The sequence below is a fragment of the Lissotriton helveticus genome, chromosome 5_1 (genome assembly GCF_964261635.1).
Source record: "Lissotriton helveticus chromosome 5_1, aLisHel1.1, whole genome shotgun sequence".
NCBI lineage: Eukaryota > Metazoa > Chordata > Amphibia > Caudata > Salamandridae > Lissotriton > Lissotriton helveticus.
Genome location: NC_136065.1, coordinates 1,700,617,063 through 1,700,630,829, shown reverse-complemented (window position 1 = coordinate 1,700,630,829; position 13,767 = coordinate 1,700,617,063). Strand labels below are relative to the sequence as shown.

The following is a 13,767-nucleotide window of genomic DNA, read 5'->3' as shown; positions in this document are numbered from 1 at the left end:
AACATGGACATTACATCGAGTCATATTTGTAGACGAGGAACCAAATGATCGATCGGTTACAGTCACAAAATGGCTTAAAACCTGTAGTCTTAGGAAGTGACATTAGTTACACATTAAAGAAAAATTTTGGGGAAAAAATCTGTCAGCTATGATAGGATTAGAGTGCTGGATCTGCGTCAGCAGGCATGGAAAGAAACTTACAGTAACGCAGGGAGGAGACACAGATATAGTGGCCCCAACGTCATGTCTGGAGTGGGATGGATGGACCAGACACTGAGTCACAACGTCACCTGTCGATGCACAAGGGAATTGCTACGAAAGTTTCCTGATTCAGTTTGCCACCTGAGGAAATTCACAGGTTGACGAATATGCGGTTAGAAATCTCTGTTAGAACAAGACGTGTTGATTGCAATACAGAAAGGAATCCTCTGATCCAAACACAGTCAGAAACACATATTCATTTACTCCTAAAATTAACATTGCACACAAAAAAATCACCTCTTTTGACACATTTCTCGCAAAGGATGTGCCCACAACTCGTGATGGAAAAGGCAGTACCACCCCTGCAGAAGCAGCGATTGCAGTGGAACCAATCCATGCCTATGAGTGGAAGCACGAAAAAAAAAGTTAGTATTTCTTGTCAAAGCCACTGGCAAACATTTCATAGAGGAAATAATGCACTAAGAGAAATGTAGGTGAGAAAACCGAAAGTGAAAAGGAAAAGACTACAGAAAATGGAAAAGAAAGAAAGGTCATATGGGAATACACTTGGACAGAAGAGAAGGGGAAGTACTAGAAATCTTTACAGAGGAGGACATACACAATGGGAGAAGAAAGAAGACTACACCAAGGTATAGAAATAAGTATACACACAATGTAAGGGTGCTTTTATTGCATAAATGTAGTCGTATACAAACCTATATTTATCAAAGACGCAAGCAAAATGAAAAATATTTCACCAGTCGCTGTGCCCTATGAGGTTCGTCGTCATAACAACATAACAACCCCAAATTTCTACACAGGTTCACAGTTGTCCATTGTGTAATCAACGTTCTATTCATGAACAATAAACTGTCTAAATCCTATCAGTTCAAACTGTTAGCTACACTTTGCAGAGAACAGATTCAACAATCGCTGCCTTCTACAGAATGCTTTTTTTTTTTAAAACAAAGCAACGGGTGTTCTTTTCTAAAACAAAAATCTACATTGTTAACTACATAATTATCTTTCTCATTTTTTTCAAAGGACAGCCAATCAGTTTCGTCAAGTTTTTTTTACTTTCTGTTATAAATAAATATTTCTCTGTTTAACCCTTTACTTATGGGTGTCGGCAACGGGTCAACACCCACACTACCTCCCCAGTGCGGCCGATGCAGGGTAGGGTTTACTGGTAAAGAGCTTTAATGTGTATACATGAAAGGACTCCACTCAATATCCTGTGGGTGGTACTTCCACACAAGGATTCACGGCAAAAATTGTATGGGAGTTTGTCCAATCACACCTTCATAAAGGTCACTACTCTTTAGGTGGACAACTTTAATACAGGAGTACAGCTAGTCAGTGAGCTGTAGAAAGTTGGTACTGTGGCATACAGTACATTTTGATGCCACTGCAAAGAATTCCAGCAGGAGCTTGTTTGTAAGAAGTTCAAAACTCCCAGAGCACTGTGTTGTATTCCAACAAACTGTTTTGTTAAAACAAATTGTTGTTACCATTTATAAGACATGCATATCAATATTAAGCAACGTTCCCACTACCACCACCCTACCTTAAGTCCAGTCCGCATTACAGTACGTATTCGAACTGCTTGAAGACAAATTATTCAATAGGCGGAATGTGTTCACCGCACACTACAATCCATGATAAGTGTACTTCAGCGGTTACAGTTTGGGGTCAGATGGCCAAAGTTCACAAGCCCATCTGTATATTTGATCACAACAACTACATGGGCGGAGTGGATAAGAATGACCAGGTACTTCAGCCATATACCTTAAGTCATAAAACTTGCATGTGGTGTAAGAATTTGTTTACTCTCCTGCACCAGCAGGAAAACAGAAGCCCGCACCCTCTTCAAGAGAGCCCTAATCAATACCACCGTCTCCTGAAAGAAACAAAAAAGAACACCCTAGCAGAATGCATTCAGGTCAGCTCCAACCGCAGCAAGGACCTTTTCGCCATTGTGAAGGAATTCTCCAACCCCACTGCCGCCAAGAATAATATCACACCCTCACAGGAACTGTGCAACACACGGACAGGCTTCTTCCACAACAAAATTTCAGCCATCTACAAGTACTTCAAACCCCAACCCTCCGACACTGACAATATCAACCAGGCCACACCCACAAACACAAACCCAGGAACATCTCCACACCCAATGGGACCTTCTCACTACGCAAGACATCCTCTCCATCATAAACTCCGTGCACTCGGGAGCACCCACAGACTCCTGCCCCCACCACATCTTTAACTCTGAAATCAAGACAATCGGAGACAAACTCAGACAGGTCCTGAACACCTCCATCACATTGGCCTCCTTCCCCAAAGACTGGAAACATGCAGAAGTGAGACCCCTCCTGAAGAAACCTTCTGCTGAGCCTATGAATTATCGACCCATCTCCCTGCTACCATTTCCAGTGAAGCACCTGGAGCACCTCGACCTCCTGGACACCCCAAAGCCACCGGCATAAGGGACCTCCTGGACCGCTGTGAAATGGCAGCCCTCATCCTCCTGGACCTATCAGCCACTATCTACACCCCCGCCCATCACACAATCATCAACAGACTCTACCACATCAGGATCCAAGGAAATGCCTTCAAATGGATAGCATCATTCTTCTCTGGAAGGACCCAGAGGATCTGCCTCCCACCTTTTATTTTTACTTCAGAGCCCAAGAAGAGTATCTGTGGAGTTCTCCAAATGTCATCACTCAGCCTCATCCTATTCAACACCAACAAGACTCCCCTGGCTCACACCGTCAGATCACATGAACTCTACATCATCTCACACGCCAACGACAGCCAGCTCACCATCTCGCTGACAGAAGACACTTCCACCGCCAGAGTCAACTTCCACACTTGCATGATGGACTCCACCGAATGGATGAGAGACAACTGTCTGAAACTTAACACGCACAAGACGGAAGTGCTCATCTTTGGGGACAACACCTGAATCTGGAACTAAGCTTTGTGGCTAACCACACCACCGCCCACAACAAGATCATACCCACAACCTCTGCATCATCCTGGACAGCAAACTCTTGATGGAAAAACAAGTCAATGCAGTCTCATCGGCCTGTTTTCACACCATGATTTGATTTGATTTTTAAATTTATAGAGCGCAACGAATACCCGGAGGCGTCTTGGCGCTAAGGACTCAGAGAGCATGTGCGGCTAGAAAGCAGGCAACCTTAGAGGTCAGATTGAAATAACCATGTTTTAACTGCCTTCCTAAATGCTTTCAGATCAGGGCTATTTTTAATTGACCTCCAACTGGGGCACCATAGGGTCGAAATGTCGACGCTTTACTTTAGGTCCGGCAGCTACAAGAGTCTATACTTAGACAGATAGAAATTCTTGTTTGTGTAATAAGTGTCTGGCCTATTCTCATTTACCACTTGTACATATGTATATGCTTGCACTGTATATAATGCTCATCACTTGAATTTCCTGCACTTGTGTCACTTTTCATTGTGTATTGTTCTTGACAGTCCGCATTAAGATATTGTACGTACCAACGAATGAAGTAATTCTGTGATAAAATATTTGACTAATGTAATTTTGTTTTCCTCGTGACTTATTCACTAAGTATTTTGAAACAATTGATTCCCACATGCTTTATTCATTAAGCGTTTTGTCTTTGTGTCAGAGGCCTCAAATTTAAGACCGCATTTATAGCTGTGTTAAAAACGTTGTTGTGCGCCAAACCCGACAGAACCATTATTTTGTTTATTTTATGTACTTACCCAGGTTCTGAGGGACACAGGGTCACCTCTTTTCATTTAATCTTACATAGGAATCACTGCATGCCTCCTGAGAGACTGCAGACAATACGAACACAGCTGCCAGATTCATACTCGACCTGCCCAGAAGGACCAACATCAAACCCCACCTCAGGAAACTACACTGGCTCCCGATACAGAAGAGACAACAGCTCAAGATGCCGACCCACACCTACATAACCCTACACAACGAAGGACCTGCATACTTCAACAAACAACTGACCTTCCACCAACCAACCAGACACCTCCGGTCTGCCTCCCACTTCCTTGCAGACACCCCCTGATCCGCCGAACAAACAGCAGAGGACACCCCTTCTCGCACCTGGCAGCCAAGACATAGAACTCCCTTCCCATGCACCTAAGGACTGCAACATCGCTCCAGCAATTCAGAAGAGAACTCAAGTCCTGGATGTTCGAATGAGATCCAATCATACAGAAGCTACAAGCGTCTCGAGACCCTAATAGGTGAGCTGCCGCTGATCCAGATGGCTGATCCAGATGGCAACATACAATGCATATTTTTACTGTCAAACGACCACAGGAAGATCAATGTCTTTTCTTGACTTTGAGTTGATGTAGGAAAGTGCCCCTTTTTGACATGGTGTTGAAGGCAGTGGTCCATTGGGTCTCAGTGATTTGGCCGCATCTGCGGTGAGGGGGATGGGGACATAGAGGTGGGTTCTGGTGAGCCTATGATGGTGAAGTGGACGATGATGTGGTCGGTCCATGTTATCTCAGGCATGTGGGAGAATTTGATTCTGTCGCTGGCTGCGAAGATGGGAACCAAAGTGTGTCCTGCGTTGTGCGTGGGACTGGTGACCAGTTGCTTGAGTCTTGTGTTGCTCATGCTGTCCAAGAGGTTGGTGGAGTTGGGGTCGTTGAGGTGGAAGCTGAGGTCTCAGAGGAAGATGTAGTGATTGGACTTGATGGCCAGGGTGGAGATGAAATCAGAGATAGTGTTGCAGAAGCAGGGACAAGGGCCTGTAGGTGAGGGATTTTCTTCTTGTGGAATTTTATATAGCACGAACTAGACCCGAAGGTATCTGAGCACTTTACGTAAGCCCCAGTTCGGTTACAGACAGACACATTAATTTTTTGTTAGGAACGGGGAGATTAAGGGCCAGATGTAGGTCGGCCGAAAATCGGTATTTTCGGCCGTTACCGACCGGAAAATCAGATTTGGTATGTAGGGCCCAGAATTTTACAGATTCGGTAAATTTACCGATCGGTAAATTTACCGAATCTGTAAAATACCGAATCTGTATTTATACCTATTCGGTATTTTTGATATGTAGGTGGGACTCTTCTGAGTCCCACAACCCTTACCGATTCTGTATTTTACCATCAAATATATTTGATGGTAAAATACCGAGTCAGGTGTGCATGCACATGTGTGCATGCACACCTGTGCCATATGACAGGCAGACCTGCCCTTAGGGCAGGTATGCCTGCCACATGGCCCCCGAATCTTTTTTGGGGGTGCTAGAGGGTGTCAAAGTGACACCCCCTGCACCCTTGTCAAAATCTGTATTTACCGATTCGGTAAATACCGACCGGTAATGCCCCATTCATTCCTATGGGCTTCAAAGCCCATAGGAATGAATGGGCCATTATCGGTCGGTATTTACCGAATCGGTAAATACAGATTTTTACCGAATCGGTAGCAGGAACATCTGGATGTTCCTACATCTCAACCCCTTAGATTTACCGATTTTTAATTACCGAATCGGTATGATTCGGTAATTAAAAATCGGTAAATCTATTTTACCTACATCGGGCCCATAGTGATTTTCCCAGAATCACAGAATGTTGAGCGTCCCTGCCGAGACTCAAACCCGGATCCCCAGCTCCGAGGTCGACCGCCCTAGCTGTTAGGCCACATTCTCTTCCCAGGGTTCCTCTGCTGGATGTTCTAGCATCTGTTCGGATCTGGAAGTTGAGGCGTTCCTTGATCTGTGAGATGTCATTTTTGGCCCTGGTGCATTGGAGGTTGTCCTTGTGGGTGACGGCGATACCTCCCCCGTGCTTATTGGGGTGGTTTCTGTGTATAATCTTGTATCCTTGAGGGGTTGCAGATACAAAGTTGGAAGCTGACACGGGGTGAGCAAGGTCTCTGTGATGAATATTGTGCCGGGGTGAGGGGAGTTATGGTGTCGCAGATCTCAGTGGCTTGTTTGCAGAGGGATCTGATGTTCAGCAGCAGGCAGTGGAGCCGATTATCAGGGTGGGGGGGTCGTGGTGCGGGACCAGCGGGTGTTTCGGTATTGTAGGTGAAGCAGCAGCAGTGGCAGGCGAAGGGACCCTCTGTGGCCGCAGCGGTGCTGCAGTAGTTATTTCCGCAACTTCTGGATGCCTGGGCCCACAGCTCTGTGGTGGAGTACTAGCAGATGGTTGGAGATCCAGGGTTCCTGACGCTGGGCGCGGCCCAGACGCAGAAAGGCGCAGACGGGCTGCCTTTGGTGCATCCACACTGAAACTTCCATTAAGTAGGTCCTGGGGAGGGAGGAGCACTGAGAGGTGGGCCAGCGGCTGAGCAGCAAAAATGGCAGGAAAACAGGAGCGGCGCAGGGAGATCATTAACACAAAAATTTAACACTGAGTGACTTGGGCAAAAGGAAGTACTAATGGGCAAAAAAATTAGCAAAACAAAATGGCACAAAAGCAGAACTGGAACAGGCAAAAGGGTGAGACACTTACAGTACAAGTGGAGAAAAAACGAGACACAATGGGGCGAAGTGGCGCACTTACGATCCTTATGGTTAAGCAGGAAGCAGAGGCAGGCAAGTGGAGAAGCACCTGCTGGACGCTGGCAACCCTGCATGCGGCGGTGGATGGAGGTCCACTACCAAGCAGGGGCAGCCATAGGCATCGGGGGTTGGCACGGGACCTGCTCCCACATAAAGGTGGATAGCACATACAACACGATGTCAAAGAGTACCTTGTCCACCAAAAACTAACATCCATTGTAATTTTGGATGTTCTCTTTAGGGAACTTAGGAAGGTCTTCAGGTATAGATATGCTCAATTCGTTTGAGGAATTTAGGCCATGATGAATCCTTGGGCATCCACCATCCAACAACTCACATCTACAAACTGGAAGGAGCTGGATTTAGCACAGCGAGTGCGCTAACGGCGCATAAAAGATACGTCATCATGAGTATCATGTGGATCTCATGGGAGCCATTAGTAAAAGCTAACTTGCTGTGTTTGGTATTGCTCAGAACGTTGAATGAGGCTGATACTGGACAGGTAGGTAAAAGCCCATTTTTCTTTTCATCAGTAAAGTTGTGAAGCTTGTTGGGGCATCAACCGACAACATATCTGGCCATATGTGAGTAGAGTTTTGCTTCTGGTGTGTTATATGGAAACTGGATGATAACTAGGCGAGAGGTGGCTAGATTGGGGATTCTGACTTGTGGCGTATAAATGTGATGGGCCCTTGAATGTCGGCAGTATGCTGTACTGGACTAAGCCAGTGGCTGACGGTATGGAAGTCTTTGCATGCAAAGTGCGAAAGGCATGTCAACAAACTGTAAAGTGATGGGTGTCTTGACAGCTCACCTCTGGTAGTCATGGCTTCAGTATTCTGATAATATTTTTAATATTTGCTCTTTGAAGCTTGCACTTCTGGAGGTGCCAAAACCAATCTGTGTAAGTGGTGGTTTCATTTCAAAGGAACAGTAACAAACCCTGACAATCTTGAGTACTGAAAACCCAGAAGTGTCCAGGGTGATGTAACTTGCATTGATCTCACTGACTTCCCCACAATGCCCTGCAAACTTCAAACTTTGCATAAATGGGTAAGTTGACACACTTATTTACATTTCGTGATGGGAATTTCCAGAATCAGTAGTGAACCACAAATTGACCACGTCTCCACATTAAATGGAACTCAATTTGTGTGGGTGAGCGTGAGAGCCGCAATAGAAAAAGGATCAAAAAGCAACATGGATAATCTTTTTTTCCCCGTTCAAGGCCAAGGTTATTTTGTACTTTGTACTTTGCACTGCAAATCATCAGCACCACCGACTTGGATCTCTACTTTGGTTGTATCAGTCACTGGGTATGAATCAAGTGCAGTGTTTTCTGCCTGGATAGGTGTGAACTGCATTGGCTCATACTTTGAATGGTCATTCTCAGATGACGATGCTCCGCCATTAAGTTGGGCTGATGGGCTTCACTTCAACACAGTGTGGTTTTGTCTGTATCGTTCTGAGTATCACGAATCTCTTGCTTACTCTCTTTGTTTGTAGAGCGGTAGTCCCCCCTTTTTGTTTTTTCAGTTGTAATTGGGGATAGGGGACTTTCTGATCGTTAAATATGTTTCCCTCGGACCCTCTTTTTTCAAATATGTGGTTTGGTGACCCTCAACAGGACCCACTGGCAGAAGGCACAGAAGTCGCAATGGGACCTCAAGCAGCTCACCAATGAAGAAGGCCCAAGGTGCAGTGGCAGAGATGAAGGCAAAGATCTTGGCTGCAGGATTTGCTTCAGATTGGAGCTTCTTGAAGCCCGAAGATCTCTGGAGGAGAGAGTCAACAAGCCTTGGCATAGGCAAGTGAACCGGTGCTAGAGGGGTCGGTTCCAGCGGCTCGACAAGGGATACTGGCCAAAAACACAGTGCAGGCTTCAAGGGATTTGCAGAATCACCTGTTGTGTTGCTGGACCTTTTGAAGTCTGTGGGAGCCCAGGATGAGCGGACTGGTCAGCGTTGTGGTGCCTGCAGATGCAAGGAGTAACTCCTTCACTCCTGTGTCAAGATATTTTTTGGGGGGGATAATCAACTTTATTGATTTTTTAAAAACAAATAAATTCATTGGTAGCAGATCAAGTGTTACAATTACGGAAATTCGATCCTATACAGTTGACAACAAGCGCAGGCGATCCATTTGAATTGAGTGTGACAATCCCAGAGCTCTATAAGAGCACAAGTGCAGTCGGACCTTCATACAGGCAGTATATTGAACAATTTACCCTTCTATTATATTCTCGAATAATTCAGGGAATCCCCGGGCCTCAAAGAGAGTCTTGCACTCCATACCAGTCCACTCCCTTCCTCCACCTCTGCACAGTTGGGGTCTTAGCCTGAGACTAGAGCGCTGCTATATCCCTCTTTGCCACCGCCACCGCTGTCCCCAGGAATCGCTTGTCAGCACTGGAGCCATCAAGGCCATCAAACACTCCCAGCAGCAAGCGCTTTGGGTCGTGAGGAACCTCCCATCCGAGGGACTAAGTAAGTTCGAGTTCCACCCCCCTCCAGAACGGCGCCAGGGCCGGGCACTGCCATACCATGTGATAGAAATCTGCTGGGCAGACTCGCAGCGCGGGCAGGTTGGGGAGCGATGCTTATGGGCCCGGAAAAGACGTGCCGGAGCGAGGTATACTGCATGGAGGAAGTAAAGTTGGACCAGGCATAACTTGAAGGATGTTGTCAAGGTTTTAGGTGCCATAAGGGCATCGCGCCAGTCTGCCTCTTCCAAGAGACCCACCCAACCCTCCCAGCAATCACGGAGCCGGTCTAGGGACGCAGGACCGTTGTTCACCAGCGACCGGTATATGTGGGAGTTCCTCATCATCACCTGAACCTCCAAGGGACTGAATTCCGGGAGAGAGACAGGGGATGGAATGTGAGTGTGTAGGGCGTGCCTGAGTTGGAGGTTCTTATAGAATTGGGAAGGAAGAAGAGCGAGACGTTGCTGTAAGTCAGCAAATGACCAAATGTGGTCTCCCACCCACACGTCTCCCAGTAGCGAGATCCCAACTAGGTCCCATCGACGGAAATCCTGCAAGGACGAGACCTCCCGCAGCCAAGCTCCACTCCACAGCAGCGTTTTCCTAGTAAGCCTCCGGTTCCATTGCACATGACGAAGGGCTGTTCGCCAGGCCGTGAGCACCGTCCTGGTGACAGGGGGAAGAACCTGTGGCACCGGGTTACCATATAGAAATGCCTGGATCTGTGGGAAGTCCATTGCCCTGAGATCCACCCGGTATGCAGGGTCGGACCAGCCGCCCGCAAACCAGTCGTGGATCACAATGAGTTTCGTGGCCAGGTAGTAGAGGTGGAGATTGGTCACCCCCATTCCCCCATCAAAAGGGGGAATACGACAGTGCGCCAGGGACATTCGCGGCCCTCTTCCTCCCCACAAGAACCGGGTAAGCATCTAGTTCCCGGAACCAGCTACCTGGGAGATGGGTGGTGACATTTTGTAGAATGTAGAGAAAGCGGGGTAGGATCATCATTTTAAAGAGCGCACTCCTGCCCAGGGGGTTGAGGGGTATGGGCTGCCATTTCTTAAGGTCTGCCTTCATCCTAGTGACCAAAGGTGCAATGTTCAGGGCCCACTCGAGCTCTGGCAGGAGAGTGACCCACACACCCAGGTATTTGAAGGATTGCCTCCGGAGGGGTATAGTCGTCTGCCAGTCAAAGCATGCCCAAGTGGGGTGCAATGGGACCAGGGTCGACTTTGCCGGGTTGAGTCGCAGCCCAGAAACCCGTTCGAAGGCAGAAAGGGCATCTAGGCACCTGGGTCCAGAAAAAGCAGAACGTAGAGGGCAATCTTGTCAATCTGACTCCTGTCCCAGGCCCAGCCTTGGATGAGAGGGTCTTGGCGGATGAGCGCTGCCAGGGGCTCCATCGCCAACGCGAATAAGAGCGGGGAGAGTGGGCACCCTGACGGGTACCCCTCCGGATAGGGAACGCCTCAGAAAGCTCGCCGTTGATGAGGACACGGGTCCTGGGGTTGTTCTAGAGGACTCTGATCAGGCCGTGGAAGGGAGGACCAAAACCCATCAGCTCAAGCACATCTCCAAGGTAGCTCCAATCCACCGTATCAAAGGCTTTTTCAAAATCGATGAATAGGAGCGCCAGATACGGGGTCAAATGGTGACGGTGAGCCAGAGCCAGATGGAGACAACAAATGCAGTGACGGGTACCCCTGGCGGGCATGAACGCGCATTGATCAGGATGGACTAAATCTTGTAGGAGTGGGCAGAGCCGCTGGGCTATTGCGGTGGCATAAATCTTTACCTCTGTATTGATCAATGAGATCGGGCGGTAATCCGCACAATCCAGGGAAGGTGGTTGAGTTTTGGGATGATCACAATGGTGGCCACGTCGGTTTCAGGCGGGAAGGACCCTTCTTCCACCACATGATTAAATAGTTCCACTAAATGGGGAACCAAATCATCACGGAAGGCCGCGTAGTACTCCTGGGGGTAGCCGTCATGTCCGGGCGTCTTGTCCGAATGTAGCAGTGAGATCGCCCCGTGTATTTCCTCCGGGGTAAAGGGGTGATCCAAGGCATCCGCTATCTCCTGGGGGAGACATGGCAGCCGAGTACTGGTCTACTTCAGCAAGTCCGCCAAGGAGGTACATGGAGGGCGAGCATCGTACATGTCGCGTAATAGTCCGCAAAAGTCCGTGCAATGGCAGCGGATGTTACCTGATGAACCCCATAGTCCGTCCGAATCTCAGGGATAATGCGGTTAACTTCGGGATAGGACACTAGGTTATGGAGAACCTTGCCGTTTTTATCGCCCCATCCATAAATACGCGCCACCGAAGAGCACCCGAGCATTTTAGCGGACTCCAACAAGATCCGACGAATCTCTTCACGGACCACTGCAAGCTGTCGGGAGGAGCCATCACTACAGTCGCATAATTGGAGCCTTTCCAACCGCTCTGCCCGCACCTCCAGCTGCACAAGCTGGGCAGCCTGCTCCACACGTTTCGCGTGAACCAGCCCTCTGGCCACACCCCGCACAACCGCCTTGCCGGCCTCCCACAGCGTCCCTGGTGAGGGAACAGAGCCCACATTTGTTGAGAAGTAGTGGCACAGTTCCTGTCCAAGGGACTCCACCAGCGCCGAGTCCTGCAGGAACCACGCGTTTAGCCGCCAAGTCGTGCGAGAGCCAACACTGGGAGAACCAATGTGGAGAGAAACGGGGGAGTGATCCGAGATCCCCCTGGGCATCAAGATTAGGTCTATACGGGAGTGGGTATGATGAGCCGCCGAAGTGTGGGTGTATTGTTCCTTGTGGGGGTTGCACACCCTCCAGACATCACAGAGGCCCAGGGCAGACGACCAACCCGCAAGACTCTTCGCGGAGGCAAGACAGTGCACTGACGGAGTGCCCGTCGCGTCACACGATGGCTGCAGGACGGCGTTGAAGTCCCCCCAACAACAGTCAGGTCCTGTGGACAGGAGGAAATCACCAGCGTGAGACGGCGAAGGGTGGAGGCCAGGAGCGCGGGGAGCATAAGTGCACAGGAGGTTTAGAGGTGTCCCTCAATAACCCCCGACATGGCCACATATAGGCCTTGTGTATCAGTGTCAGCTCTAGTCAGGGTGAAGGGGAGCCCCTTCCTGAGTAAAATGGCCACCCCTCGGGATCCCCGAGCAAAACCAGAGTGTCAGACCCCGTCGACCACGTGGCGGGCCAGAAAATTGCATGTCGGGTGAATGGCGGTGGGCAGTGCGGAGGACAGCTGTGCGCTTGATTCGGTCGAGGAGGCCATTGACATTCCAGGAGAGAATGTGGAGAATTCTATGAAGGGTATAGGACATCTAGAGGAGGGAAACACCCACCCAGGCCCGGGACCCTGAAATACAGGCAAGGGGTGTAGTGACCTGTTTGTCGTCAGCGGGGACATGTAGGAACGCGCGGCTACCAATGAAGACATAACACAGCGGCCCGTAGGCGGCGAAAAACAACAAACTGCTGGGAGACAACGATCTCCCCCCTCCCCTTACCCCACCAACTCCCACCACCCTACACTTCTGAAGTGGAAGCATCTGTCACCCTGAAGAAACCCTAACCATCAACTACCCCACACTGAGGGGAACCGCTAATCTAAAACGGTTCGCAAACAAGCAAGTAAGGACATGGCTGAGCTGGACCCCCCTACATGTATTCGGATGAAATGCTAACAGCTGAAAACATGAGATGATAGGTTAGTAACCTGTAAGAGGCATCAGTCTTGGGACCGATGAGTCTCCGGACCCCCATCGGACCATACAGGGTCAGGAACAGTTACGCTGCAAGGGATCCCAAAGGGTGTAGTGTGGAGTGTCAGTCACACCCCCTCCTCCTCACCCGATCCACGGACCACAGGGCTGCCGGAAAGGTCCGAATCCGACTTCACCCTCCGCAAATTCACACTGGGCCCAGGGATGCTGCCCATATCAATCAAAGAAGTAGCCAAGGTGGGGGAGGCGGATCCTTGACGTGGAGTTGGTGTCAGAGAGCGCTGGAGCATCCCAACCAGTGAGCGGGACGCCCCCCCCCACTAGCCAGCCCTCCTCCGGAACCCGGTTCGGCGCCTCTGGGACTTGGGCGCATCTTGTTTCGGCTGTGACTGGGCCCTCCGAGTAGGAGGGATGGTCGCTCCAGGCAGGAGGGGCCGCTCCTCCGTGAGCCAGGTCCATACCCCCTGGGGGGTATCAAAGAAGAATGTCTTATTTTGGAAGATCACCTTGAGCCGAGCAGGGAAGAGGAGGCCATAGCGAAGGCCCAGCGCCCTGAGTTTTTGTTTAACCTCGTCATAGGATCAACGCTGAGTCTGCACCTCCCTGGAGTAGTCCGGAAAGACCATAATTCTGGAGTTCTGGAATTGCAGAGGCCTCAGCTCCCTAGCCGCCCCAGAATCACATCCCTGTCTCGAAAGTTGAAGATCCTGAGAATGATGGGCCGAGCAGAGGCGCCAGGTGGAGTTCTGGGGGCAAGAGAGCAGTGAGCTCGCTCCACCGCAAACCAGGGGGAAAGCTTC

At 49.4% G+C, this 13,767-nt stretch overlaps 1 protein-coding gene across 6 annotated transcripts in view; it reads right to left on the bottom strand.

Moving 5' to 3' along the window:
- RNF212B (ring finger protein 212B) overlaps window positions 1–13,767 on the bottom strand; it is a 1,495,999-nt gene that overhangs the window by 1,449,337 nt on the left and 32,895 nt on the right. For 5 of the 6 annotated variants that reach the window (XM_078641360.1, XM_078641359.1, XM_078641361.1 and 2 more), the window contains exon 2: window positions 499–600. The exons of the other annotated variant lie outside the window; for it this stretch is intronic. In XM_078641360.1, the coding sequence (XP_078497486.1) occupies window positions 499–598 (100 nt within the window). In that variant the 5' untranslated portion in view covers window positions 599–600. The remainder of the gene's footprint in view (window positions 1–498; window positions 601–13,767) is intronic. 6 annotated transcript variants of the gene reach the window in all.